At 50.2% G+C, this 27,845-nt stretch overlaps 1 protein-coding gene across 5 annotated transcripts in view; it reads left to right on the plus strand.

The window, feature by feature from the left end:
* The window catches only part of FSTL4 (follistatin like 4), a 518,038-nt gene that overhangs the window by 482,155 nt on the left and 8,038 nt on the right, over positions 1-27,845 (plus strand). For 4 of the 5 annotated variants that reach the window (XM_084886586.1, XM_084886587.1, XM_084886585.1 and 1 more), the window contains 7 exons: positions 4,634-4,754; positions 11,828-11,989; positions 12,386-12,520; positions 13,430-13,456; positions 15,656-15,774; positions 17,871-18,020; positions 23,551-23,657. In XM_084886586.1, the coding sequence (XP_084742712.1) occupies positions 4,634-4,754; positions 11,828-11,989; positions 12,386-12,520; positions 13,430-13,456; positions 15,656-15,774; positions 17,871-18,020; positions 23,551-23,657 (821 nt within the window). Of the gene's footprint in view, positions 1-4,633; positions 4,755-11,827; positions 11,990-12,385; positions 12,521-13,429; positions 13,457-15,655; positions 15,775-17,870; positions 18,021-23,550; positions 23,659-27,845 lie in introns of all 5 variants that reach the window. The other variant, XM_084886588.1, reaches the window with a different exon arrangement.

Below are 27,845 nucleotides of genomic sequence, written 5' to 3' on the forward strand. Positions count from 1 at the left end.
TGCCTCTGGCTCCCTCTCCTGGGCCTGGAGATGGGCAGGAGGACAGACCCACTGAAAGTGACTGTCCATGGCCTGCCATGGGGACTTGGCAGCTACTCAGGGGTCATTTCCAATTGCAGGGACTTTCTAAAGAGGACTCCGGGCAAGAGGGCTGGTTCTGCAGAGTGGCAAGTCTGTCCTCCCAGGGGCTGGGAAGAAGTGATCCGAGTGTGGATCAGAGTGGTCAGCTGTAGAGGGCCAGTGGGTTGGAACGAGCGTGCGTGTGCTCAGGTTTACTGCGTGTGTTCACATGGGGGTTTGCGTGTGCCCACCAAGGATGCGTCTGGCCCTTGCTTGCGTGAATGCAGACATCTCTGAGGACCGGCCATCGTCAAGGAGCTGCTATTGCTCGATGATTGGGTCCATGACGCTCAAATGTTTATGCAGGTGGGAAGCTCCAGTTCGTATAATTCTGGGGAGCAGAACTGAACCAGCATGGAGGCAAAGACCACCTCCTTCACTCCAGCTTCCCCAAAGAGAGCCAGGGTGCTCCAGAGAAGGGCACCGGGTTGGAAACGCTCTAAAAAACTTTCCAAGCTGAGTTTTAACGTGTAGCCTTGACGGTATCATTAACCCAAACTCTGAAACCACGCTGCAGTCCTTGTGCTTAGCACCCAGTCACTCAGCATTCAGCACGGATGGCTCCTTTTCGCGTTACTGAGACCTGACTCCCATGCATCACTATGACAACATCCCTCATCTCGCCTCCGCTTAAATATAGTTTAATACGTAAGCCTCATTTAATTACTTTCTTTATTAAGGGCAGATACTTAGAAAATAGCTTTTTAAAAGGCAAAAGCCAAGTCTTTAAGTAAAATTGTCTCTTTCCCAAAGATGGATGTGCATCAATACAAAGAATGGCCTAATCTGGCATCTGTTTATTGCTAGAAAGAACCTTGATTTTGCTAATACTTTTCTATGCACCAGAACAAAACAAAAAAAAAGCCATCCATAAAAAGACAATTACAGAGATGCAATCAAGCACTGATGGCAGTGTGCAGGCATATCTCAGAGAGCATGCAGGAGAGCGGGGATTACAGGTTCAGTCTTATGTAGCTTCTTATAAATCAATTTTTAAAGTCATTTCCTCACATCCAATGAGGTAAATTTGATTTCTGTAGTCTGTATTCATGTTCCAGAAGACAATATGTACTTTGTTCCATAATTACACGATGCCTATTATTTTAGCCCAGAGACGTTACTTTATTACGGAGCCAGGTTCTTCCCAGAGCCCAAATCACGGGCTGGTGACGAGTGAGGTGCTCGAGGCGAGCCCGATGCCTCCCGCAGCCCCGCGTGTCCTTGAAGAGCTGACGCACGCCCCTCGGCACCGAGTGTGCCTCCGCTCCGCCCGGGAGCAGCGAGAAGCGACAGAGGTTACAGGGCTTTGTTAGGGGCTCGCCAGAAGCCAGCGTCTCGTGGAGTCTGGGATGGTCTCACATGCATGTGCTCTCCCAATTCTGCCTCCAGCTCCGAGTTGAGCCTTCTCTCCAGTCAGTATCCCTGGGCCCTGGCCTGAGGCATGCAGCATGAAGAATGAGACAGGGCGGGAGGTGGGATGAGATGGAGCCCAGGTCTCTGCCTTCCGGCCCAGACCACCTCGTTTTAACCTTTGTGACTGGTGACATTTGGGTGGATGGGACGGCAGGAGGTGGGCTCCTTAGTGGTGAAACCCAAGGAGCCAGAAGGCAGTCCCTGTAGGAATCCTAGCTCACACTGCCCAGTCCGCTCAGCGATGCCGGTCCTGCATGAGGTGCTGGAGACACTGCATACAGAGCCCCTGCCCGCCCTGTGGAGCTCACATTCCCGGGGGGGGGGGGGGGGGGGGGGGGGGGGGCCACAGACTGCAAACCAGCAAATACAAAGAACAGTGTAAATGGTAGTGGGTGCCTCCAGAGAAATACAGCAGGAAGGAAGACGGGGGCGCTGGGTGGGGGTACAGAAATGGTGGCAGATAACATTTGAGCAGACTTGAGGGCGGGGAGCAGGCCAGGCTGATGGGCTGCTTTTGGGGAAGAGGGCGCAGCAAGTAGGGAGCTCCTGAGGGGGCAGGAAGCCTGGCATGTTAGGGCCCCGGCTGGAGTGGAGTGAGAAGGAGAGAGACGGCAGACCCTTGGCCTAAGGCTCCGGGCTAGGAGGGCGTGTGGCGGCTGCGTGGAGGGAGGTCCCGGCCCTCGGGTGGCAGTGGAGGTGGTGAGAGGGGGCACGTTGTGCTGTGAAGGAGGCAGGACTGGGCTTTCTTTGGGTTTGATGGCTTCCGGGGGTGAGGGGAGGGATGGGGGGAGGAATCCTGAGGATTAAGCAAGGTGATGTATGTCACCCTTCCTGGCACGGAATTAGCTTTTAAAGGCTGTGGCATCGCTCTACACTGATCTGTGCGAACCTCGGCCTGGGCGCTTCTCAGCTGGAGGCATGCTGTGGTCCGTGACCACACAGCCCCATGAGGTGACAGCAAGCACAGGGGCACCAAGGGCCTCCCGTGAGGAAGGGCTCGGGGACAGTGTGGAGGGGAATGAGTGCCAGGGGCCCGGCACAGGGAGGGAGCCGCCCTGGAACCGCCAGCTGAGGCGTGAGGGGCTCCCCAGGTGGCTCTGCACCCCGCTTCCCAGCCCACTTTCAGGATGCCACCCCACCACGGACGCCACCAAAATATATTTTCCTCCAGATTTAGGTTTTGACACAGGCGATAGCTTAGACCAGAAATACGTCAGCCCCAGAACTGACTCACCATTAACTTTTCATAAGCAACTCAGGTATGAACCCTTTATGGCTCTGTGATGACACAGGACAGTCAGCTCTCCGGTGTTTTATTTTTATTATTGAAGCTTCCGCAGGTGATGGGCATGGGGCTGTTTGAAGCAGAGCAAGCATTTCCGGGAAACTCAGGTTCCCACAGCTCTTCAGGGTGCTACTCCCCTGGGGGCGCTGGCTGCACGCGTCCCCCACCCACCCTCCCCTCTGCCCTCACGGGGCCTCGTTCTGAGCCCAAACCCCTCACTGGGCCAGTTCATTGGCCAGAAAGCATCTTTAAAGAACTCGGGAGGGTTGTGGCCGGGCCCTCTGAAGTGGGAGCAAGACAGAGAGTCAGCGTTTCGAGGAGCAGGAGCTGCCGTGTGGCTGCCCTTGGACAACCCTTGTGCCCACTGCCGGTGGCCTCTGCTCCTCCTGCCACAGATTGCTTTTGCGGAAAAGCCGGGGAAATGGCAGGAGGGACGGGTGGTGTTGGCTCCAGGGAGTCAAGAGGAGTTATTCTGTTAATAATGACGAGAAGAGTAACATCCCCACGTATGTCACACTCCCCACAATGGAAAACATATGCCCAGACACTTTCCCGCCCACCTCCCACACCCGTGAGGCAGGCAGGGCACAGCGTGCAGGTGCAGGCGCCCGTGCTAGAGGGACGAGGGAGCGAGTGGTCCATGGCGGGGTTCAAGCTAAACCCTGAGTCTCTGGGTCCCAGCGCTGGGCCCTTCACTTCACAACCCGCACGGCACAGCCCTGCTCAGTCCCCTCAGCTCTGAGAACCACATTTCCGAGATGCCTGGTAGCTAAAGCCAAACCGGGTGGTTCTGTCTCCCAGCCTGTCTGCAGTTGGGTTGGCCCGGCCCGCATTGCGCCTGGTTCTGCTGGAAGGAACACGGCTGACCGAAAGGGCCCTGGGCAAGTGCTTTGTGCCCAAGCTCACAGGGGCCTCTGACCAGCCAGCAGCCCTTCCCCCCACCCCTCCCCTACACACTAGCCCAATGGGAGCCCCCATAGTGAGTTGCAGAGCCACAGGGACAAGGCTTACTGAGCATATCCCATGGACCACACACACACACACACACACACACTCAGTCACACCTGCATCAGCTCTCCTGGCTCTCTTGTGCCCTGCCCTTTGTTGTTGTTTGCCCCATTTTCCTGAGGGTCTTACGTCGTTCCTCTGGGTTTTCCAGACCTCTGCAAGCTGCCTGAAGTTATTTTGGTACCAAGGTGGCATCTAAACCCGTGGTGAGCAAAGCCCAGCCCACAGGCCAAATCCGCCTATTTATTAACATGAAATGCCGTTGGAATATAGTGGCACTGCTTGATTTATGTATCGTTATGGCTGTTTTCATGTCACAAGGCAGGACTGAGTCGTTGACAGGAACTCTGTGGCCCACAAAGCCAAAACTATTGCGATCTGGCCCTTTAAGGAAAAGTTTGCTAAACGAGGCGCCCTCCTCGAACAGGTGGGCAGGAGCCAGGGAACCAGCCAATAACAGCAGGGCAGGTGAGCCCAGTGGAAACTGAGAGGGAGCAGGAAGCGTGCCGGGGAAGGGTTCCATCGCAGCCTCCCTAGGGAGGTGAGCAAGGCCTTACGTGGATATACGGCTCTGGGCGAGCGACGCGGGACAGCAGGACGGCGGGACAGTGGGACAGTGGGACAGCGATGCAGGTCCTGCTGCCCCAGCCTGCACAGCCCCGCAGGCAGCTCTGCTGAGCACGGGAACGGGCGGGAAGGAAGTCTCAGAGCCTCAGTATTTCTGTTTCCCGGGGAAACGGGGAGCCTGCCCGCCCTGCCCACGCTCCGCATAGAGAGGCCAACCGCGCTGCCTTCCTCGCCCCGCAGGACTTCGGCGAGGACAACTCCCTCTACATCACCAAGGTGACCACCGTCCACATGGGCAACTACACCTGCCACGCCGCCGGCCACGAGGAGCTGTTCCAGACCCACGTCCTGCAGGTGAATGGTTAGTAAATGGCTCGTGCATGTCGTCCCCTCAAAGCGTTCCCCAGAGGCTGCTCAGAACCCTCCCTCTCCATAGTCTGATTCTTAAAGAAGCATCTGACCCCAAACCCCCAGCTCTCTCATAAGCAAAGGGGGGCATCGGGAAAAGGGCAACGTCCGCCACAGAGTTTGGTGTCTGGCTTCCCCCGAAGGCCCCTCTGAGGTGCGAGGGGGGAGTCCCGAGGCGCGTCACCCTCCGCAGCTGAGGCCTCGGGTGGCAGGGCAATGGCCGGCTGCTGTGTATGGTCCTGGCTCCAGAGAGGCAGACACTGAAACCCGCTGTCGCTTCAGGCCGTGCGGACCCATGTCCCTTCCCCAATTGGGAGGCACTGGTTTCTCAGCAGCTGGGTCCCATCTCCCTCCCTCAGAGGCTCCACCAACCTCAGCTGGGGCCCAGCCCAGCTCATACTTGGGCAGGCCTGGGAGGCTCTGTGCTCCCCCAGCTCCTGCCCCCGTTCCTGCCCTCTCTTCCCCTCCCCCCACCCCCCTGCCATGCTTTCGAGGACTCCTGGGACCGGGAAGAAATAACCCCTCTGGGAACAGCAGCAAGTGGCAGCAGCCATGCTTTCTGAGCACTTGCTCCGGCCAGTCCTGTGCTTACATACACGTCACATGGATGCTTCCAGTTGGTATATTTAACCCACGTGTGGATGAGCCTCTAGGCGAGGTCACTTGCCTGTGGGGCCACACCACGGGCAGTCATGTTCTAGGCCCAGGGCATGTGCTCTGACCCCAACCTGGCCACGCCAGTCATCAGAACAAGCAAGCCACTGTCTCCCCAGTGCTGTGGCGGCTCAGCACCCTGGGAAATCAGACCCGCCCAGCCAGACCCAGCTGGGCCTCATTCCCATCACCCAGCAGGTCTGAGCGGGAGTGTGTGCGGCAGGGAATGGAGGCATAGTGTAGAAGCTCAAGTAGGCCCCACATCCTGTGAGCCAGCTGGTGTTCAGGGCTTCTGCTCTGAGATAAAGTGAGCAAGATGTCAAGAACGAGGTCCAATGTTGCTTACCTCTGGGATCCATGGTGACAAGCCACTTAAGGACAACTGGGTGAGCTCAGTTTGCCTGTGCATTTACCCTATAGGTTGTGTTATACTCATATGTGCTAAGCTGTATTTTATTAATATCTCCCTTGAGCTGGGAGACAATCCTTTTGGGGTTTGTAGCTGTGCAGTTGGCTTGAATCCAGGCCTACGATGAAATCTCTGGCTTTCACCAGAATAACCCAGGGCAGTGGTCGGCAAACCCTGGCTCTCGAACCATATGCGGCTCTTTGGCCCCTTGAGTGTGGCTCTTCCACAAAATGCCACGTGGGGGCGCACGCACACAGTGCGATTGAAACTTCGTGGCCCATGCGCAAAAGTCAGTTTTCAGCTCTCAGAAGAAATTTCAGTCTTACTGTTGCTCTGCTGACTAATGAGTTTGCCGACCACTGACCCAGGGTCATTATAACACCTGCCAAGGGAGCCGGCCCAACTGATGTGCAGGGGGCAGCAGTGTATGGGCAGGACTTGTGCTCCACAGTGAGAAGAGGGCTTTCCGGTCTGACACAGGCGCCAGTGAACGCACAGCACCGCGCTGGGGAAGGTGTGGCTGCAGAAGGACGCCATGTGGTTTAACCCCCCGGGTCCCTGGGGTCCTCAGACAAGCCTGGAAAAGGGAAATCCATCAATATCCCCAGATCCTCAGCTCAGCCCTTCCTTCCTGCCCAAGAACCAAGGGCACCAACAGGGGGCTTGAGCCTTGTCCTCCTTACCATATTTTCCGGCGTATAAGACGACCCCCTAATTTTACAGTTAAAACAGGTTTAGGCCTATATTCGCTGTATAAGACTACTCCCCACTTCCGAGGCAACACCAGTTCTTTTTTTAATAGACCGCCTCTCTGACTCTGGCCAATCTGAGCAGGCTTTTTACTAGAACACAGTGTACAGAACATGTGAATATAGGCCTAAACCTATGTTTTAACTGTAAAATTAGGGGGTCGTCTTATACGCCGGAAAATACGGTATTCCCCTCAAAGCAGGTCTGTGAGGAAGGCTGGAGCCACCTGGTCACTCACAGGTGGGCCTGGGTTTCTAGAGGAGACGGTGGTCTCACATGCCTTCCTGCAGTAAGTGGCCACGCCATGGCGCTAGGAGGGCCTTCTGCCCCAAGTCCCCCAGAATTCTGAGGCTGAGCTCAGGATGTGGAGGAGCCGGTTCTTCCCGCCCTGTGCCAAATCTACAGCCAATCCCAGGCCCACACACACCTGTGGTGGCACTGGGCTCCAAGGAGAGAAGAGACTCCTCCCACCAGGTGGGAGTGGACTGTCCACCTGGCACTAGGGAGGGCTCTACCTCCCGGGCCTCTGCTCCCCTCCCTCCTTCCCCCCTCCCTCCTTCCCCCTCTCCTCACAGCCCCACCAGCCCAGCCGGTGCTCATCTCCTCTGAAGCGGCCGCTCCTGGCGCTGGGGGAGTCTAAACAGCAAAACCTCCCCACAGAGCTCCCAAGAGAGGCCGTTGGAGATGCATGCTCTGTCCCAACCTGGCCACGCCAGCCATCAGAACAACAGGCCACTGTCTCCCCGCAGTGCTGTGCGGGTCAGCACCCTGGGGACTGGGCAGAGCTGGCTTGAATTAAGGGAAACGCCGTATTAAAGAAACGACGCTTCTGTATGGCTGCATGGGCTGCACGCTGGGGGACAGGGGACAGGACCCCCGCCTCGTTCATCTCTGTCCCAGTGTTGAGCTTAGACCTGGTCAGAAACAGCTGCCCTGGCGAGAATCTGACGAAGGACCCCTGGCAGTGACATAAGGCCCAGTCCCTGCTCCCAGCATGACAGGAGCTGGGGGACTGCATGGCTGGTGTCGCCAGCTCTGGGAGGGGCTGAGCAGGTCACCATGCACACTCTCCATGCTGTTCGGGTTCCCAGGGGGCTCGCAGAGGTGGGGGTCTGGGGAGCTTTGCGGGTTGTGGCCTGGTGCCAGCAAGTAGCGTCCGGGCAGGAGGACCTGGGAGTCTGAGAGGCACTGCTGGTGCTCAGGACACGCGGAGCACTGCGTTTCTAAGGAGCCCCCGAGGAAGGGGTGGAAGGCGGCAACATCCACCTGTGGGACTTGTTCCTTCCCACCACCCGAAGCTCAAAAGATGGCCCTGAGCAGCTTGGGTAGGATTCGGTGCCATTGCCCAGCAGGGCTGCCGGGGGTCCCTTTGGGTGCCCAGCAGGTGGCCGGTGGCTTACTCTGAGGCAGTGCTCGGCGGAGAGAGCGATGTTCTGTGTCTGGTCCTCCAGCTGGGATCGCCTCAGGAGGAAGACAGGAAGGGGAGGAGGATGAAAGGAGATGGGGGCGAGGTTCAGAAGATTCCACCGGAGCAGCTGATATTTGTGTGTGGCCTGTGGGCCCATGAGACAGAGATGCCACTCCTGGGAGCAGGAGCTGGGCTGGGGGCTGCATCATCCTAGGCATGGGGCAGACCAAAGCAGCCAGCACCTCCGTCAAAGGGTCAAGACATGAACTCTGAGCCAGACAGACCTAGTGCTGGTACTTCCTTGACATGCAGTCTTGGGCTAGTAAACTTACCTGTAAAATGGGAATAATAACGGCACCTCCTGCCTCATAGGCCTGATGAGCTATGATATATGGAAAAGCCTGATACAGATAAGAGTTCCAAGTCCATGGTAGGAGAAGATATGGGGGAGATTTGGGGTTGTCTCAAGCCATACTTGGGTAGACACAGGTCTGAGTTAGTGGCTCCTCAAAGAGCCTCAAACCCATTATGCAGATGGGAAAATTAAGACCCCAAAGGGGAAGTAAAATATAGACTTCTTCTCCCTGATGCTGCCTCACTCCCTGGTGGCAAGAGCAGGACCCCCCCATACGGGCTGGGCCACCACCTTCTGAAGCTCTCCCTCCCTGACTCGGCCTTGACCTGGGTGGCTAAAGGAATCCCTCCCGGAAACTACTCCCTCTCTGATTATTAGTATTGCTTCCCCATAGACCAGCCTCCCAGAGATGAGGCCCCAACACTGACATGATTTATAACTTCATGCAAACCTCCCGCGCTGCTTTCATCAGAAGGAGCAGGAGCTCCAGACATAAATGATTAATCCATTAAATTAAAAACACCCTTGACCTCCCCACCGTTCAGACAAGAAGAGATTCATCCCCCCAAAACGCAATAATCATCTCCCGCCTCCGCGGGCTTCTCCCTCGTGGTGCTTCCGCGAACGTGCCTCTCACTCGGGACACGTCTGTGCTCCTTCCGCCCCGGGAGTGGCCGATGCGTCCAAAGAACGCGGCCTTCGTGTCACGTATTCCGACGCTGTCACTGGAAGGCTCGGCAAGTCTTTTTTTAAATGAAGTTGTTCACACAGGACATATTAATTTTTAGTGCACAAATTACACCAAAGAAGCGGGGAGATCAGGGCCCGAAAAAACAAAACCAGCCGGGCCCTTGCCTTGCTGCTGGCAGAGAGCTGATCCCCCTCCAGGGGGCGGGCGGGACCCTTTCTCCATGGCAGGACTCTTCTGCCAGGGCCCCGTCCACGGGGGCTCCCGGGCACCAGGTCTCTGATGCCTCCTGCCCGGGGCTCTCCTCAGGCTCTGCCGGTCCTGGCCGGAGGCTGGGCCCAGCTTCTGCCCGCGGTGAACAGGTGCTGGCTCAGAGCCTGGGGCCCGCTGCACCGACAGCAGCTCCGCGGCGCCTCATCACACGTGAAGGGGACGGTTTGGTCCTGGAGGCAGTGGTGAGCTCCCACCAAAACGACAGGTTATTATTTTTTTTTTTTTAAACATCCTTGTGCTGGTTTTTCCCTCGGCAGGTGGTCAGGTCAACGCAAGATGAGCTTCTCAGTGGAGCTCCTAGGTTGCCAGGGCCTCTTTCCACTGCTGCCCTGGCTGTGCAACCTAGGAGCTCCACTGAGAAGCTCACCGGCGGAGCGCTAGAAGCATCGCCGCGAACACACCAAACTCTCTGCCCTCATGTATGTGCCAAAGGGCGAAAGGCACTACGGAGGAATTTTTTTAAAAGCAGGGATAAGGCGAGCCGGGTAAAAGGTGGGGCTTTTAGATGGGGTGGCAGTGAAGGCCTACCGACACCCAATGGAGGGGAGTGCTTCACCCAGAAAGCGGGTGTCTGTGGGCAGCGCAGGAGAGGGGCTGGGCACGGGGACCTGTTCGTGTTCCCTTTAGCTATCTCCCCGGAGCCACACAACCCGTCTCTCCTCGGTGTTAGGGTCACCAAAGGAGGAATGCGGGAGGCCAAAGGGATGAGGGATTATAAATGTATTAGGTCATCTGGACACCAGATGGGCTGAGCCCCGAAATGGCCCCAGCACCCAAAGACGGGAGTCGGAGGTTTCTAAGGGGCTCTAGCCCGCTTTGTCTGGGCGGAGAATTCTCTGTGCAAGTCTGGATTCCGGGAAATTCTGGGGGAAGAGCTAACGGTCTTAGCAAGTGGCATGTCCATTGTGAAGGGGCCTAAAGGTCCGTTCCCAGGGGAGAGGGTATGGATTCCATTATTTGACCAGACCTAACAATCATACAACTCCATTCAATCATACAGCTCCTAGCTGCTCTCCCTCCACCGCAGCCCAGGGGGAGGGGCCATGAGTGAGATCCCGTGCACTGTGAGAGGGTGCCTGGCTTTCTGGCAGGCTCCCGTCTCTCCCTGGCAGACAGACTTCCCGCTGACTTGCACAGCCGGATGTTATGTGGGCTTCTCTCCCTAGCTCTGTGCTCTGTGCTGGGGGCCCCGGCATGGAGCTGAGACCCCCATTCCTCAGGGGGAACCTTTGCAGCTGAGAGACCCCTCCAGAGTCCCAGCCACTGCCCTTGGGGCGGGGCAGCCCGTCTCATGTCTCTGCCCTTCCTATAGTCTCAGTGTGGCTTCTTCTGTGAATTCTTGGTTATAAGACTTTTTCTTTTTTGCAAATGTTCCCTTTTTCCCCCCAGTCGTAAGAATTCTCTTCAGCTAGCCTTCAGGTGATTATTCAGGGTGATTGCTCTATATTTTAGTTGTAATTCCAGTTTGGTCCTGGGGAGAGGCGAGGGTACCTTCCACCTGCTCTGCCTTCACCTTGCACTGGGATCTGGGATGCTGCCTCCTGTTGGACAATAGGAGCTCCCAGATAAATAGTTGTCCACTTCAGGAAGAATCCCTCCCCATCATTCCAAGAGAAGAGTGAGGCTTCTGTTTCAATCAGTATAATGTATCCAGGTGCCTTTTCATACGCTCTCACTTCCGTTTTGGAAGTATGTGACGTAAAATGTGTGCGTAGGGAAGAGCCCTCAATTCCACTGAGAATGGTAATTATTTTACCTCCTGGGCCCAAAGCCTGGGGTAGGATGGAAGGTCCTCCAGACAGTCTCCACTTCTTCCGGGCCCTCCCCGCAGACAGCCGGTAAGAGAAGCCTGCGTTCCATGGAGGGTAATGCCTTGCCCACCCATGCCCACCCATAGCCCCAGCCCGAGCTGGACTGCCAGGGCCCACGGCCGAGTCAGAGTTGAGGAGGGCACACTTGCCTTCCGCCCGTGTTCCAGGGATTGAGAAGGGGAGCCATGAAAATGACCCACTGGAAAATCAACGGATTGCCCCACAGCAGGGATAGAATGAGTAGCCCTGCCAGTCGGCGCTCATAAGTGCTTTGTGAAGCACTTCCCGCAAGAAACGAGCCTCCGTCCAATGGCTTTCTGATCACAGAGATAATATATCTGAATTTTATTCACTCAGAAATAAATGTCAGTGGCTATTGCTCTTCACATGTAGCAGCTGAACCACATTAAATATTTGGGTGTCTTTCTGGTCATATTTAGAATAACGATGAGAGCCATGAATTATAGGGTAGAAAGCCTGGCGTGTTTGTTGCCTGCAATCCATTTTATAGCTTTCTCTCAGGGCTGGAGCTGCTGAATAGGGTGATTGTAAGCTGCTTACAAAGGGAAGTGCGGAGTTGCCACTCGGCTCACCTCCCTGGAGCAGGGTTTCGGGGCTGGATCCCAGCCCGAGGCCAGGTGAGGGCTCTCTCTCACCGGCACTGATTCTCACCCACAGTGCCACCAGTCATCCGCGTCTACCCGGAGACCCAGGCACAGGAGCCGGGGGTGGCGGCCAGCCTGAGATGCCACGCAGAGGGCATCCCTATGCCCAGAATCTCTTGGCTGAAAAATGGCATGGATGTCTCGGCCCAGATGTCTAAACAGCTCTCCCTTTTGGGTAAGAATCGCCCTCAGTGTCTGTGCTGTTCCCACCAAGTTCAAGCTGACACTCTTCCCCCGGATGGAAATGAGAGGCTTGTGTTGTTTCTGAGTCAGATATGTTGGAGTGAACAGATGTCACCCCAGACTGCTCTACTCTCTGGGCTCCCACAGTTTTGTGGGCTTTCTGAGGGCAGTGACGAGGGACTGTCAGTCGGGTCCCAGGTCACCCTCAGTTCATTCAGCTGTTCTGGCCCTTTGTGGGTGACTGTCCGGGATGTTGGCTGGCCTCAGCCCTGCTGAGGGGCTCCGTGATGTTAATGCCAACACTGCCCGTAGTTCTGTGAGCAGAATGGGGAGGGTGGAAGTGGAGTCCCGGCTGGGCGGGCCACGCTGAGCACGGTCCTCCCTGCAGCCAATGGGAGCGAACTCCACATCGGCAGCGTCCGCTACGAAGACACGGGGGCGTACACCTGCATCGCCAGGAACGAAGTGGGCGTGGACGAAGACATCTCCTCACTCTTCGTTGAGGACTCGGCTAGAAAGACCCGTGAGTCCCCGCTCACCTTTGGGCTCTTCACTGAGCTGGTGGGATGTGCGGGGTGTCAGGGAGGGAAGTCACTGACCAGAGCCAACGCTGTCAACCGTGAGCCCCTGAAGACAGGGTAACGCTCATCTCCATCTGCTCAAACCTGCGGACAGAGGGTGCCCAGAGGGGAGCACACCTTCCCTGGCCACCTGGATGACTCCAGAAACATAGAGGAACTCTGGACAGCAGGCAGAGCCAGGACCATAAGGAAGCTCACGCATCCTGGCCCCAGTTCTGCTTCCTACCTGCCCTGGAACCTCTGCCCTCATCTACAAAATGCCCCCTACTATCCACCCACCAGGGGCCGCTGTCCCCTGTGGCCCAGGGACTGGCTATGCACACCGGCCTTTATCCGGGGATGCCGCCCACCTGGGTGCTAAGGGTGCTCTCCCTGTGGCCACCGCTCCCCAAGTGGGTCTACTGCTGTGATTTCAAGGACATGGGTGCTGGCCAGGGTCTCATTCCCTCAGTCACAGGCTCCAAGCTGAGTGTTTCCCAGCACAGAGGCCATCAGAAGTGTTTCAGATAAGGAGGACCCTCGTTGGAAGTCAGGGCTCTCCTGGAAGTACCCTGCACATCTGAGAGAGATGTAGCTCCCTCTCTGTCATCTTGGGAAGTACAATAGAAAACCCCATTCGCTTCTGGGATCCTGGGACCTGATGTCAAGGACTCATTCAGAATTGAAAGGGTCCTGAGACCCAGAGGCGTTTGTCCATGTGCACAGTCCCCCATGGGCAGGCAATGGTGCCGTTCTGTGCACTCAGTGGCAGGTGTTCTTGAACTGACACTTTGAGGAAGGTTCTCACTCTGCTTTCTTCTTCTTTTTCTCCCTCCGCCGGCTCTCGCTCTCCCAATTCTCCGCTGCCGCAGTTGCAAACATCCTCTGGCGCGAGGAAGGTACCAGCTCACTCGTTCTGTGTTGTGTCTGTGGCCACGTGTGTTTGTAGTTCCAAAAGAGCCCATCATCCCATGAACGCCAAACAGTCCCACAAACGGGGTTCAGGTGCCGAATCAGACCGGAGGGGGCAGGTCCAAGTCAAACCCAAGTGGTGCACCCTGAGAAGCAGATTTCAAACCTCCTGGTACAGTGGTCGGCAAACTCATTAGTCAACAGAGCCGAATATCAACAGTACAATGATTGAAATTTCTTTTGAGAGCCAAATTTTTTAAACTTAAACTATATAGGTAGGTACATTGTTAACTTAATTAGGGTACTCCTAAGCTGGCCTTTGCTAAAAAATCAAAGGGACAAACCGGTTAGGGCGAGGTGGTGTTTTTCTAAGGAGGTCACTGCAAAGGGACCCAGAGGGTGCAGGGGGCCCTGGAGGTGTGAAGTCCTGCTCGGGAGGCCCACTTAGACCAACGCTGCCCAAGGGCTGGCAGGTGCTGCACTAATGTCGGACAAGCCAGCAGCACTTCCCATCATGCCTGGACAGCCGGCACTGGTACCCTTCACCGCTAAGACTCAAGGCCGGGAGATAGGGAAATGCAGAGGCCAAAACAGAGAGGCAAGCTGCCCGACCACAGGGTGCTCTCAAGTCTCCCCAGGAGAAACGAGATGGTGAGAGCACACAAAGCAAGGGAAGCTCCTCGGTGGCCCCTTAGTGGAAGCTAAGCCCAGACAGAAGCTTGATCATGAGACTGTGTCTCCTGTGAGGTCAATTGTTGAGTATTTGTTTATTCTCATGTTCCATTGCCAACTGTGAGCAAGGCCTGAAATGTAGCTACAGCTGCAGACCCCATGGAGATTCTATTAAGCCTTCAATCTGGCGTTCGTCCTTCCGAACATCAGTTTTCTGAGAGGCCCCAGGAGGCTATTCCTAGGGTCTGCTGTTGAGCAAGGGCTTTGACCCCTCGGGCCCCTAGGTGTGAGTTTGCCAGGGGGGAGGGGACAGGAGCAAAGGTCCTGCTAGGGGATGAGACCCGGCACTCATGGCTTGTCTGACTCTCAGGGGCAGGCTGCCCAACACCCAGGCTCCCCTCGGCAGCTAGGCGGACACCCCTGGTCCATGCCAGCTTTGAGAGGCAGGGGTCAATTTGTCATGGCAGACACTCTCTTGCCTGCAGCCCTCTGAGCACAGAACCAGAGTTAGTCGAGGTTGCTTCATGGACTCAGTGACCTCTGTCCATTAGGAAAGAGTTCTCTGCATGTTTATTTAATATATTTCTTTTCTTTTCTTTTTTTTTTTAGAACTTATAGAAATCTTTTTATTGTTCTACCTTCAAAGTATATGAAAGAGTGGGGAGAAAGTGGGAGGAAGAACTCCAGCCTTACCTATCTCTGTGCCAGGTTGGCCTTTTATGGAAAGGCAGCGTGAGGGGACACTCTGAGCAGGGGACTCAGGGTCTAACCCCAACTGTGCACAAAGGCAGGTGACCTCCTTGGACCTCAAAAGGAGGCTACGCTAGCTGGTGGTCCCCAAGGCCTTTTCTTCCCAGACGGCCGAGCCCTGGGCCGGGTGGGGCCAGGCAGGCTGGCCCAACCAGCTGTGGGCTCTGTCACTGGCGAGTGCTGCCACAGAGACACTGCTGGGCAGAGGGGGAGCCCGCAGTCTTGAGGGAGGGGTTTGCCGGCACAGACAGGCTGGGACTCCGTTTGGAGCACCTGCCTCAGCATTCTGAGGGCCTCACACTCCAGGAACTGGAGCTAACTGTTCAAAATCAGAGCCTTCCCCTTTGCTGGGGAGTCACCTCAGCCATTCTGCGTGGAGTGGACAACGTAGACCAAGGGAAGCTTTGTCTTTCAGAACAGGATCGGTCAGATGTATGTCAACGCACGGCTGTCGTTTACTTGAAAACCTGTGTAGGTGGCCAGCTCTAGTTGACTGACATGCGTGTCTGGAAGGACACCTGGGGACTGCAGAGCCCTCTGTGTGCTGTTCTGATTGACAGCCCTCGGGCACCTTCTCCCATGCTCCCACACCATCTGCTCATCTCACCTCACCCACCTTCACCAGGACTTTCACTGTTGCCTGCACCCGAGCTGCGGTTTTGTGTGTGTCCGATATGACATGTGACCCCACAGGGGGGGGAGGGGGGAGTGGGGGGCAGCAGCTGCTGGAGGGACATAACCATGGCTGTGTTTGCCCCTTCCAGGCCTCAGTGTGGGAAACATGTTCTATGTCTTCTCCGATGATGGCATTATCATCCTGCACCCCGTGGACTGTGAGATCCAGAGGCACCTCAAACCCTCTGAGATGATCTTCATGAGCTATGTAGGTTCCCACGTCCAGAGCACGTCCACATCACACACGGACAAAATCCTAAAGTCAGTCTTTCACCACGGGTTCCATTTGGTTCTTAGATTCTACCTACTACACGTGGTGTGGTTCCACATTTGTCCCAAGGCTCAAGGAGCACGAGGCTGAGCATGTAAATGCCCGTTCCTTCATCGGGCAGCCACGTCCATGCACTGAGCCCGAGGGGAGGCCCAGGCCTATGAGTGGGTTCCTGGCTCCCCAAGTTCACAGCTGCCCAGTAGGTGCTGTTGGCGGATGTGGAAGGTGGGCTGGAAACTGAGGAGCGAAGGCCCCTGGGACACGTGATCCCTGGGCTCAGTTTTGAAGAGTGAGTCAGGGTTGGTGATGGGTTTCGGGAATGAATGTCATTAACATGGAGAGTAGAGGATAAGATATGTCCTGTTCGGGAAACGGAAAGTACTCTGTGTGCCTAGAGGGAAGGGTGGGTGTGGGAAGGGCCTGGAATTGGGAAGGGTCAGAGCTGAGGAGTTCTAACGGTACCCTAACGCTCTGGGAGCCCCTGAGGACTTCAGACGAAGGGCGGCCATGATCAGGAACACATGCAAGACCTCATGAGGGCAGGTGGTCAAAAGGGCTGGCCAGCAGCACAGAGGGAGTGGAGAGATCATTATAATTGTCCAGGTGGGAAGGTGGTGTCCTGGGTAGGCCAGTGGCCATGGGAAAGGGGAGAACTGCATGGACTTAGAGCTAGTCACAGGTAAAACCACAGGGGGCCTGAGGGGGAGCCAGAGTCTCACTAGCAGGATGAGAGTGCCAAACACCCATGGGAGGGTTACAGCGGAACGGCCCTCCTTCTGGGTGAGGAGGGAGTTAGTGCATCTTCTCTCGGCCTCTCTGCTGGGTTAGATGTCCATCCACTTTGTTCAGTGGGAAGCAGCATGTTTAATTGGTAAGGGCACAGGCTGCAACCGAGGGACGTGCCCTTGACCGGAATCAAACCCCTGACCCTTCAGTCCTTGGGCCAACGCTCTACTGAGCTAAACCAGCTAGGGTGGCCTCAAAGTTTTTGGTCCAAGTGAGTAAAGCAATGGAGATGTCATTGGTTTTTTTTTAATGGAATGATTAGGGCTGATGGTAAAATTGAGAGTTGATTTTGGACTTACATGTCTGAGATGTTCATTAAGCAATCAAGTCAAGCTAAATAGTTGGCTATATAAGTCTGGAGTTCAGAAAAGAGGATTGAGCTAAAGACAAATTTGGGAGTTGTAGGCATAGAGACTGCAGCTAAGGCCATAGGTCTGGGTGAGATTAACTTCAGAGAAGAAAAGTTATTCAGGGTGAGCTCTGCAGGATCCAGCAACAGAAAAGGCCCAGCCGCTGGAGTGGAACGGAGGGAGAAGAACCAAGGAGTAGTCAGATGGTGCCCCAAGTTCGAATAAAACTATGGCCAGGGATTAATTTACAGCTGAGGAGTCAACATTGACCTTGGTGAGAACACTCACAGCTTTGTGGTGGGTTCTACAGCCGGGGGTTAAGGAGCATGTGAGAGGGAAGGAAGCAGAAAAGTGTAGGGAACTCTTTCAGAAGTCTGGCCATTAAGAGTCGTTTTTAAAATACTGGTGATGAGGCCGAAACCGGTTTGGCTCAGTGGTAGAGCGTCGGTCTGCGGACTGAAGGGTCCCGGGTTCGATTCCGGTCAAGGGCATGTACCTTGGTTGCGGGCATATCCCCGGCAGCTGGTCGATGTTTCTCTCTCATCGACGTTTCTAGCTCTCTATCTCTCTCTCTTCCTCTCTGTAAAAAAAATCAATAAAATATATTTTTTAAAAAAAATACTGGTGATGAGGACAGAGAGAAAGTGGCACAAAAGAGCGGAAGACTCTGGCCCTGGAAGCTGCTGATAAAGGCAGGAGGGGAGGTACAGCCTCGGAAGAAGCGGGGGATGGGAACTGGTGAGGTGGGAAGGCTGTGTGCCATGTTCGGTGAATCCAAAGGATTCTCTGTGGCAAGAAAGGGACGGAGGAGAGACAGGAGAGAGGGGATCTTGAGAGGTCAGGGGGGTGGGGGACAGGGGATTAAGAAGTATTCATGGTAGCCTATCTCCTTCACAGGAAGAAATCTGTCCTCAAACAGAAGGAGACACCACCCAGCCATGCCAGTGGGCGTCGGCAGTGAACGTCAGGCACCGGTACATCTACGTGGCCCAACCGACACTGAACAGAGTCCTCGTGGTCGACGTTCAAGCCCAGAAAGTCCTACAGGTACGCCTATCTAAGGGAGTGGAGCCAAAGTGGTCTTTGCTTTCTGCACCCTCTCCGGCTACTGTGAGGGCTGGTCAGGCTGGAGGGGGGACTCAGAGGAGGTTCCTGTGTGATGCAATGCACTGTTCTCGGTGCTTGGAAAACAGCCAGCAATGAGCAAGGAAGTTCTAGGTCTTATATCGTAGTTGGGGAAACAGACCATAAACCAAAATGTTAGGGAGTTTTAAATAGTGAGTGCTATGTTCCTGGAAGTGAAATGTGATAGAGGAACTGCCACAACCCTTTAATACAACTCCTCATGTGTGGTGACCCCCAACCATAAAATTATTTTTGTTGCCACTTCATAACTGTAATGCATCGTAATGTAAATATTGTGGTTTCCCATGGTCTTAGGCGTCTCTGCTAGCGGTTCTCAACCTGTGGGTCGAGACAGGTATTTACATTACAATTCATAACAGTAGCAAAATTACAGTTATGAAGTAGCAACAAAAATAATTTTATGGTTGGGGGTCACCACACATGAGGAACTGTATTAAAAGGTTGCCGCATAAGAAAGGTTGAGAAACTCTGCTCTAGCGGGAGTTACAGAGCCATGTTGGTTCACCCCAATGAAATTAATTTCAGACTTCTGGCCTCCAGAAACTGTAAGAGAATAGCTTGTGTTGCTTTAAGCCACTAAGTCTGTGATAATATGTTACTGATGAGAGCAAGGCTAGGGGAGAAAATTAGGAAATCGGTTTTTGGCTCTGTTCAGTTTCAGGTGATGTATATATAATCACGTAAACAGATAAACAGGTCTGGAGATGTCAGTGAGGGTATCATCACCGTATGAACCATATTAAATCCAGAGAACTGGGTGAGAAGTCACCAAGGGGAGTATAGACAGAGCAGAGGTACAGGTTTGAGCACGCTAACACTTAGAGATCACAAATGAGAGAAAAAGCCAATGAGAAGACCTAAAGGAGTAGCTGAAAGGAACAAAGAAAATTAGAGATTGAGGTATTCCAGAAAAATGTTTTAAGGGAGAGCTAGTGGTCAGCAGTATCAAATGTTGCAGAGAGCATTTGCACGTTATGAAAACTGGCCACGGAATTGGGTACCATGTGGATCCCCTTGGCAGGCAGGAACAGAGAGGATGGTGGAAGGCAAGCCTGAGGGAGCTGATCCAAGTGAGAACGGTAAGGAAGTGGGAAGGGTGAGTATAGGCAACCACTTTGTGGAGGTTTGCTGTAAAGGTGGGTACAAGTAGACAAATGAGGCAGTGGCAGGAAGAAGATGTGGAAGGAGCTTTATTTTTAGCACAGGTGACATGATAGCATTGGTATGCTGATGGGGGCAGCTGTTTCCCCGAATTCTTCTGCCTCGTGGAAATAAGCAGGGATCCGTGAAGTTCAGGGCAGGCAAGTGGAGTTGCTGGCCTCCGATAAAAGCACATCCTTTCACTGTAAGAGGAGGAAAGAAAGGACACAGGTACCGCGGTGCAAATACCTGATTCGGGGGCTGGTAGTGGATGAACTTCTCTTCTGGTTGCTTCAGTTTTCTCAGGGAAGAAGAAAAATTATCTCCGAGGTTGGAGGAGAGGTGAAAGTTGCATGTGAGATTGAATTTACCCAGGAAATGTGATGGGGCTTCTGGGTAATCGTGAAAGCCCACGTAGGGGTTGTGGATGTAAATTTAAAGTGAGGTCAGTGAGCAAGGCTGGATCTTTTTTCCCAGCAATGGTTAGCTGCCCTGGTACAGACTTACTGTATGGAGAAAGTTGGATATAACCAAGTTAGTGGTTTTTCCTGACAAATACAATAGGAGGCTATTGATTTCCCTGGCCAGAGAACATGTTCTGAATAGTTTAAAATACCTGGAGATTTTGCTGCTGTTGTTGTTCACTTAGCCTAACAGCGTTGGGAAGTATGTTGAAATTTCCCACCATTATTGTAGTTCTATCCATTTCTGCTTTAAAATTATAATACCTCCTGGAGAGGGAGAGACCTTTATTCTAATAAAATATTCCTCTTTATTAATGATGATGCTTCTTGCCTGAAAGTCTATTTTGATCTGAGTATAGCTAAATCAGATTTATTGTGATTAGTGTTATGGTGTAATTTCCTATCCTTTTACTTTCAACCTGTCTATGTCCAGGTATTTAAGATGGTCTTTTATAAAGTCTTTCAGTTTTTATCTAGTTTAATAATCTTGGCCTTTTATTTGGGGTATTTGATCCATTTGTGTATATTATAATTAATTTATATAGTATTATCTAGTATCATACTTTTTTTTTAATTTAACCTGTTTATTTTGCTTTTCTCTCCTTTTTACTTTTTAAATTAGCCACTTTTATTATTCCATTTCCCTCTGTTAGCTTGTTGACAATTCATTCTTTTATATTATTATTACCACCATTGAGATTACAACATGCATCCTTACCTCGATATAGTTTCATACAAGTTACTTCACTTCCCCATTAATGATAGAACCTTAGAACTAACTCTTAATTTAACCCTCCCTCCAACCTTTTGCATTATTGTAGGAATGAATTTTAACTCTACATATAATTTAACCCCTGAAGAAATGCCTATTATTATTTTGTACAGTTGATAGTCATTTATATTAATCCACATATGTACCTTTTTCATTGCTCTTTATTCCTCTGAAGTACATAGTTAGATCTGGGTTCATTTTCATTCTTCCTGAAAATGTTCTTTAATGGTTCTTTTGGTGCAGGACTGCTGGCTACAGTGTCTCGGAGTTTTGGGTTATTTGAAAATAAAAATACATAAAGGACAAATAATGTTAAAAGTATATTTTCACTGAATATAGAATTCTACATTATTAGCAATTATGTATTTTCAGCATTTTAAGATGCTTCTCCATTATCTCCCATTCTTATTAATAGGTCAACTGTCAATCTTTTGAAGGTAATAATATCACTTTTTAAACTAATTTTCAGATTTTCTTGTTGGTCTTTAGAAGTTTTACTAAGATGTGCCAGCTAATGTGTTCTATTTATTTTTATTCGGGGTTTTTAGGGGTTCTTGAATGTATGGATTGATATATTTCTTCAAATAGTATGTTGTCTCATGCTCTCTTGTCTCTTCTTTTGGAGCTGTTTAAAAAAAAAGAAAGAAAGAAAGAAAAACCCTAGACCTTTCAATTGTACCTCACTAATCTTTTCTACTCTCATTTTCCATCCTTTTTTGCCTCTTTGTGCTTCAATTTGGATATGTTCTATCCATGCATGTATTGTACAACAACATTCCATATAAAATATTTTAGAGATTTTAGATGGCTCTCATCCACAGAAGAAAGTTTACCATTTCCTTTTTAGGCAGAAATAATAGGGGATGAATCTTTTAATCTTACCAAGTACTAAGTTGAATCAAAGCGGAGTGGAAGTTTTTGTAAAGCCTCACTCCTAATGGAGTGATGTGTTCTTCAGGACCTTTTCCCTTTGTTCCTCGGCATCTTGAGACTGTGGGTAAGTCTGTTCTGAATTTGAGGAGCTAAGCCAAAAATCTTAGACTCTTGCTTCACAACAGCTCAAATGAGAATATGAAATATGATGATAACAGTTAAGCAGAAAGAAGAGACAATGGCTGCAGTCCAAACCTTAGGGAGGTTTTGCTGTGAAGAGGGATGTGTAGTCAGGAGGTATTTTTAAAAGAGAGAGAGATGGTGTCAAGGTGGTATCATTGCTGGTGTGTTAAGAAGCTCTGGGTAGAGGAAGACAGTGGTAGATCTCAGAGCTTTTGGTAAGTGGAAAGAGTAGCCAGGAAGCTGGCAGTAACAAGTACACTTAACATGAACAAAGGACCTGAGTTGTGTGAGGTGTAGAAAAGCAGTAACAGCCTTGGGGCTTCAGAGAACAGAAGGTTTTAATTAGATCAAGAGAGTAAAATGAGACTTCAAAGATGGTGGTGAATGGAGGAAAACAATATATTTCAGCAGGTAACAAAATCAAAGAGTTCGGTTTTGTAAATGTTAAGTTGAGCTCATGGACAGAGGAGTGAACTCGAACATCCTTGGAGCGCAGTAGGTTAGCTGCAGCCACGGACTGGGTGAGCTCACCCAGGGCCAGGATGTAGACAACAGAAGGTCGAAGCTGAAGGCCTGGGATATACCCACGTTCAGAAGTCAGGATGAGGAAGATAAAGGCTAGGGAAGTGGGAGGCTGCGTGAAGAAAACGTTTTCAGAAGGAAATAATTAGCCATGTGGAGTTTTGCTGAAATATCAAGTACGAGGAGGATCGCAAAGGTGACGCTCTGGCCAGGTGGCTCAGTTGGTTGGAGTGTCATCCTGTGTACACCAAAAAGGTTGCTGGTTCGATCCCCAGTTGGGGTACATAAAGGTGGCAACCAATTGATGTTTCTCAAATCAATTTCTCTTTCTCTCTAAAATAAGTAAACATCTCTGCGGGAGAGAATTTTTTTTTTTTTTTAATGATAACCCTCTGAATCTGACACGAAGGACTAGAAACTGTCAGTGGAGTAATGAAGACAGACACTTGGTGGGAATGAGGAAAGGAAAAGTGGATTCAGGGGCTCCATTAGAAGTTTTGACCAATGGGGTTTTCTCTCCTAAAAGCTGAAAAGCTAGAATCTGGTTAGTTGAAATTGAAATTTCAGAAATTATATTGTCAAGGTGTAAGTTATGGTGGCTGAGATGGGGAGGAAGGAAAGATCATTGAAACCAAGAAGGAACTGAGAATGAATCACCATAGAAGAGGGTTTAGAACTTACAGAACTACATTGTAGCAGAAGAGGGAAAAGTCTCCTTTTGCCAGGGCCACAGGGGAAGCGCTGTCCTCGGGGGAGAGCAGAGTGTCAGTTACAGGAGTAAAAATAACTGCCTGGTGCTGTAGTTTGAGTCCCAGCAGCTCCCGCTAAGGGATGTGCAAGACAGAGGCTGTGGAAAGAGAAGGTGATAAAGGATGATCTCCAATGGCCCAGGAGAAGGGCCCACTCACCAGTATCCAGACCTTGGAGCAGCCTGGGGAAGGACGCCAAGGGCCTAGCCCAGTGGTCGGCAAACTCATTAGTCAACAGAGCCAAGTATCAGCAGTACAACGATTTTGAAAGCCAAATTTTTAAAACTTAAACTATATAGATAGGTACATTATTATTACCTTAATTAGGGTACTCCTAAGTTGGCCTTTGGCTAAAAACTCAAGGGACCAAAGAGCCACAGTTTGCCCACCATAGCTCTAGGAGGCCCAAAAGGCTTCCAGGAGATGTGATGGAAGGGTCCTCAGTCGACTCTTAAATGGATAACTTAAAGCTTCTGTGTTTAGGCTTCTGTAAAGATGACCTGGGCCTCTCCTTTAAGTAAAACACACAAGGAGTTTTTAAAAGTTTTTAAAGTCATTAACCACCCATTTTATGCCTCTGAAGACAACACACCCGGAAGGCAGGCTTCTGCCCTGGGCTGCCTGCCCCTTACCCGGGAGTGATAGCCACGTGCACGACACCCAGAAACCACCACTGTGTCAGCCCCTACGGCAGCCATGACCAACTTGTCTCTTTGTTGTTGTTCAAGTCCATAGGTGTGGACCCCCTGCCGGCTAAGCTGTCCTATGACAAGTCACATGACCAAGTGTGGGTCCTGAGCTGGGGGGATGTGCACAAGTCCCAGCCAAGCCTCCAGGTATGTCGAACACGTGGAGTCTAACCCCTACCCCATCTCTCCCTGTTTGTCTCCCACTTCCCTACTGACTAGCCCCATTTATCCACAACGTGTCCATAGTGCTTAAGGAGAGGGTCGGAAACAGCTTCAGGCCAACACTCCTCACAGGCAATTGACAGGGTGTCTTCAGCAAGGCCTGCAGTTAAAGACAGTATTACTCAGAATAGGTAGGATTCTCATGTATGACCATTCCCAGGCCCCACAACACCAGTCTTCATGCTGTACTGTTGACCCCAGGAAATCCTGGCTCAGGAGGGATGGGAGTTGTGGCAAGGAGACAAGCTCTCTTCACCTTGGGCTGGGTGGGCTAGAAATTTAGTATCAAAGCAAGCACTAGACGCTGGCCAATAAGGAAGGGGAAGGAAAGGAAGCAGCAGCAATTATGTCCATAAACGGAAGTGTGTTTGTGGACTGCCTCCAGTGTAGGAGGGCACAGAAGAGTTAGGTCATCTGCCCATGGTCCAACCCCCGCAGCAGGCTCTGCAGCCCCCACTCCAGTTGTTGTACCCCCTCTGAGAAGAGCTTGGGCCCCAGAAATCTGTGGGATTCCCCTCTCTGCCAGCCAGGAAAGACTCACGCCACCTGTATGTGTGTGTGTGTGGCTCAGTCTTTCTCATCAGGGATGCGCGAGAGGATTAAGATCTACATAAAGTAATTTGAATGCCTATTTTCTCAATTCTCCCCAAAATGATGCATAGAACCAATTCCAGATGCTCAGAAAAGGTAATCCGTTACATAAAGAGGATGCCTTAGGCCTTAGGGTTTAATTATTTCTCCGAACCCCAGCTGAGAAGGGCTGCAGACGGAGCCAAGTTCACCCTATTCCTAAGACTGGTGAGAGGCCATGAACACCCTGCTCTAGAGAATCTTCCTCCGGGGACTGGCCTCCTGCCTTCCTTTGCTGCACCAGGGGGAGGGCACAGCTTCACCACCTGCAAACTGAGGCTGTGTGGGTGACTGAACTCATCAACCCTCCTGAGCCCCCGTGAGCTGACAACAAATGATAATCCATTAGAACTCCTAGGACCCAAGATAAAGGTCACTCGGAATGGAGGATAAGCCCATAGAAATTGGTTTTATTATTGGTCCCTCGGCAGCTCTAAGAAAGCACTTGAGGAAACTCAATGGGAGGGACCACCACAAAAGATTCTTCTGGAACTAAAAATGAACAAAATGCTTTTCTAATTTTCAACTGCAGTAGATAAATCGGGAAATGCATGTTTTCTACCAAGGCCCAAGTATATGAAGAGACTGAGACACAACATCTCAGAACATGGAAGTTTAGAAAGAGAAAAGGAAACTATTGGAATGGAGTCCAACATAAATACATTTGGAATAAAACTTCCAAGAGGATCTACAACTTCCTGGCTTGTCTTAGGAGAAATGACACATCTCTGCCTTTGCGAGTAAAAGAGGGGAACTCTTCCAAGGCAGAAGGAACAGTTACCTGAAGAAGAAACAACAATCCGATGGGCCTTGAACTTTTCACCGCAACAGGACCTGGAAGACCACGGAGTCACATTAGTTAGATAAAAGGGCTGATGTCCAAGAATCCTGTAACCCACCAAGATATCATTTACCTGTCAGGACAAAGGAAATATATAAGAATATGCAGAATCCAGAGAGCATATCACTCATGTGCACACCTGGGAACACATTTGAGGAACCAGATTAGAGACCTCAAGACGGAGAAGGATAAAGAAAAGACAGTCATAAGTAAAAAACCTGGAGAGGATGGTGTAAAACTAAAAGTAATATGGATGCCATAGATGGACAGCTTAGTTGGTTGGAGCATGATCCCACACACCAAAAGGTTATAGGTTCGGTCAGGGCACATGCCCAAGTTGCCGGTTTGATCCCTGATCGAGTCACATGCAGGAGACAATAGATCAATGTTTCTCTCTCTCAAAATCAATCAAAACATATCATTAGGTGAGGATTAAAACTAAATAACATGGATGAGGAGAAACTATCTGGAAATGTATAATCAGTGCTAAGTAAAGATGTTAGAATTAGCAGAGACATACAGAAATCCTGATAGTAGGCTACAACTTAAGATATATTTAGTCAAAATGAGGGTACAGAGTGGAGCGAAGAGAAGGGAGTAAGAATACTCAAAAGTGTCATCTTACTTGAATAAGAGAGGATATAGAGAATGTTTTAGCTGAGAACTAAATTCTGTTGAAAGCAGAGGTGATCAGGTTGGGCTTTAAAAAAAGAAGGAAAGAAAGAAAACTAACTCTAATGTGTTCATGAGAAACACATAAAACAAAATGATAATGAGATTGAATTTAGAGCCCTGGAACTAGTGATGATAGGAGAGCTAAGAGATACGTACAGGTGGTAATACTAGTACCAGACAAGGTGGGACTTAAGGTTAAAGATACCAGCATAAGGAGAGACGTGACAACAAATAGCCAGTAGATCTCTAACAACATGACAACTAAATACATAAGAGCGTTTGAAAATACAAGGAGGATTTTATTTAAAATACACTTATATTGTAACCAAGGAGACAAAATGATGACATGGGAAAATTGAATAATATGACTGAGGAACTTGGTTTAATTAATAGGAAACCTTTCAGCTGCAAATAGTTTATTCACACGTTCACATATAAATAAGTGTACCAGTAATCATGAAGAAAACATTTATAAATTTTATAGATGTTATAGACAACATTATCTGATAATTAGAAGTAATTAATATGTGACCTAAATAAAATGTGACTTAATAAGGAAACACTCCTAGATCATTATTGGATCAAAGAGGAAATTAAAAGGGAAGTTATAAACTGTCTCAAAAGTAATGAAAAAAAGAGTGTTTCACATTAAAACCTATGGGAGACAGAGAAAGTGTATACAAGGAATATTTGTGTCTTCAGACCCTGCAAAGCAAGTATTTGTGTTAAGATATTAGGAAAAGAACAAAATAACTGGTAAGAATAGAAATTAATAGAAACAATAATTAGAGAACAAATAGAGAAGCAGATATCTAACAAATAAAAACATGAAAAAAAAATTCTTCTCACACCTGGTAAAGGAAAAAGAGGCAAAATGAAGGATGAAAGAAGGCTATGACTACAGATACAGGAGAATGAAAATAATTATAAAATAATACTACATTGCAATTCTGGGGCAGCAAATTTTAAAACCTAGAAGAAATGAATGATTATTTACAAAATGGGGGGGGGGGGGGGGAGAAACAGACTGACCTAAGAAAAGGAAAAGTTAAACTAGAACAATTATCTTTGAAGAGGTTTCTAAAAGATTAAAGGTCTATCATAGAAAAATGAAAAATGTATATCTGAGTTTTCTCAAATCTTCAAAATACAATTTTAAAGTTATTTTAACTCTCAGATCATGGGGGGCAATGTACAGCTCCTGTATTTGTTTTAAATAACTGGTATAATTATAAAAACTGATTAGTTTATATTTTTATGCTATTTTTAATCTCATGAATACAAAAGCAAAATTCTAATCATGGTGTTAGACATATAGTCCAGCAATGCATGTAATTGCTGAAGCAGGGAACAAATTAAATTCCCAGATGCAACAATGGTTCGCTCTCAGGAAATCAGTCAACATTATATATAACACAAACAAATTAAAACAGGGCGGGAAAAAAAAACCTATGATATTTCCAATAAATGCTGAAAGGCATTTAATTAAATGCAGCAGTCTTAATAAAATACCTAAAAATAGGACTAGAAGGAAAACTCTTTAAATATAATGAAGACTATTTCCCAGAAACCAAGAGCAAATTTTGCCTAAATGACAAAGCACTAAAAGCATTTTAATTAATTTCCATAATTAAACCATGATGTCCTCCATCACCGTAATTGGCAAATCTAGGAAATGTGCACTATGACAAGAAAATGAAATAGATGGATAAGCCTACCTCTATTGCAGTCGGGCCGGGGTTAGGGAAATGAGCACTTCCAGAAAGACCAGCTGACATAGCCTTGGTGATGAGCAGTTTGGAAATCTGAACCAAAAGCTTCAAAACAGTGCTTTTTGACCCAGCAACTTGACTTCTCAGAACTTATCCGTAGGCTGTGATCATGGATATGGACAAAGATTTAGCTGTGTTACTGCATTGTCTGTATTATAGATTGATGAATTTCAGAGATTAACCGGGGAACTTAT

This window comes from Pipistrellus hanaki, assembly GCF_964339955.1.
Source record: "Pipistrellus hanaki genome assembly, chromosome: 5".
Lineage (NCBI taxonomy): Eukaryota > Metazoa > Chordata > Mammalia > Chiroptera > Vespertilionidae > Pipistrellus > Pipistrellus hanaki.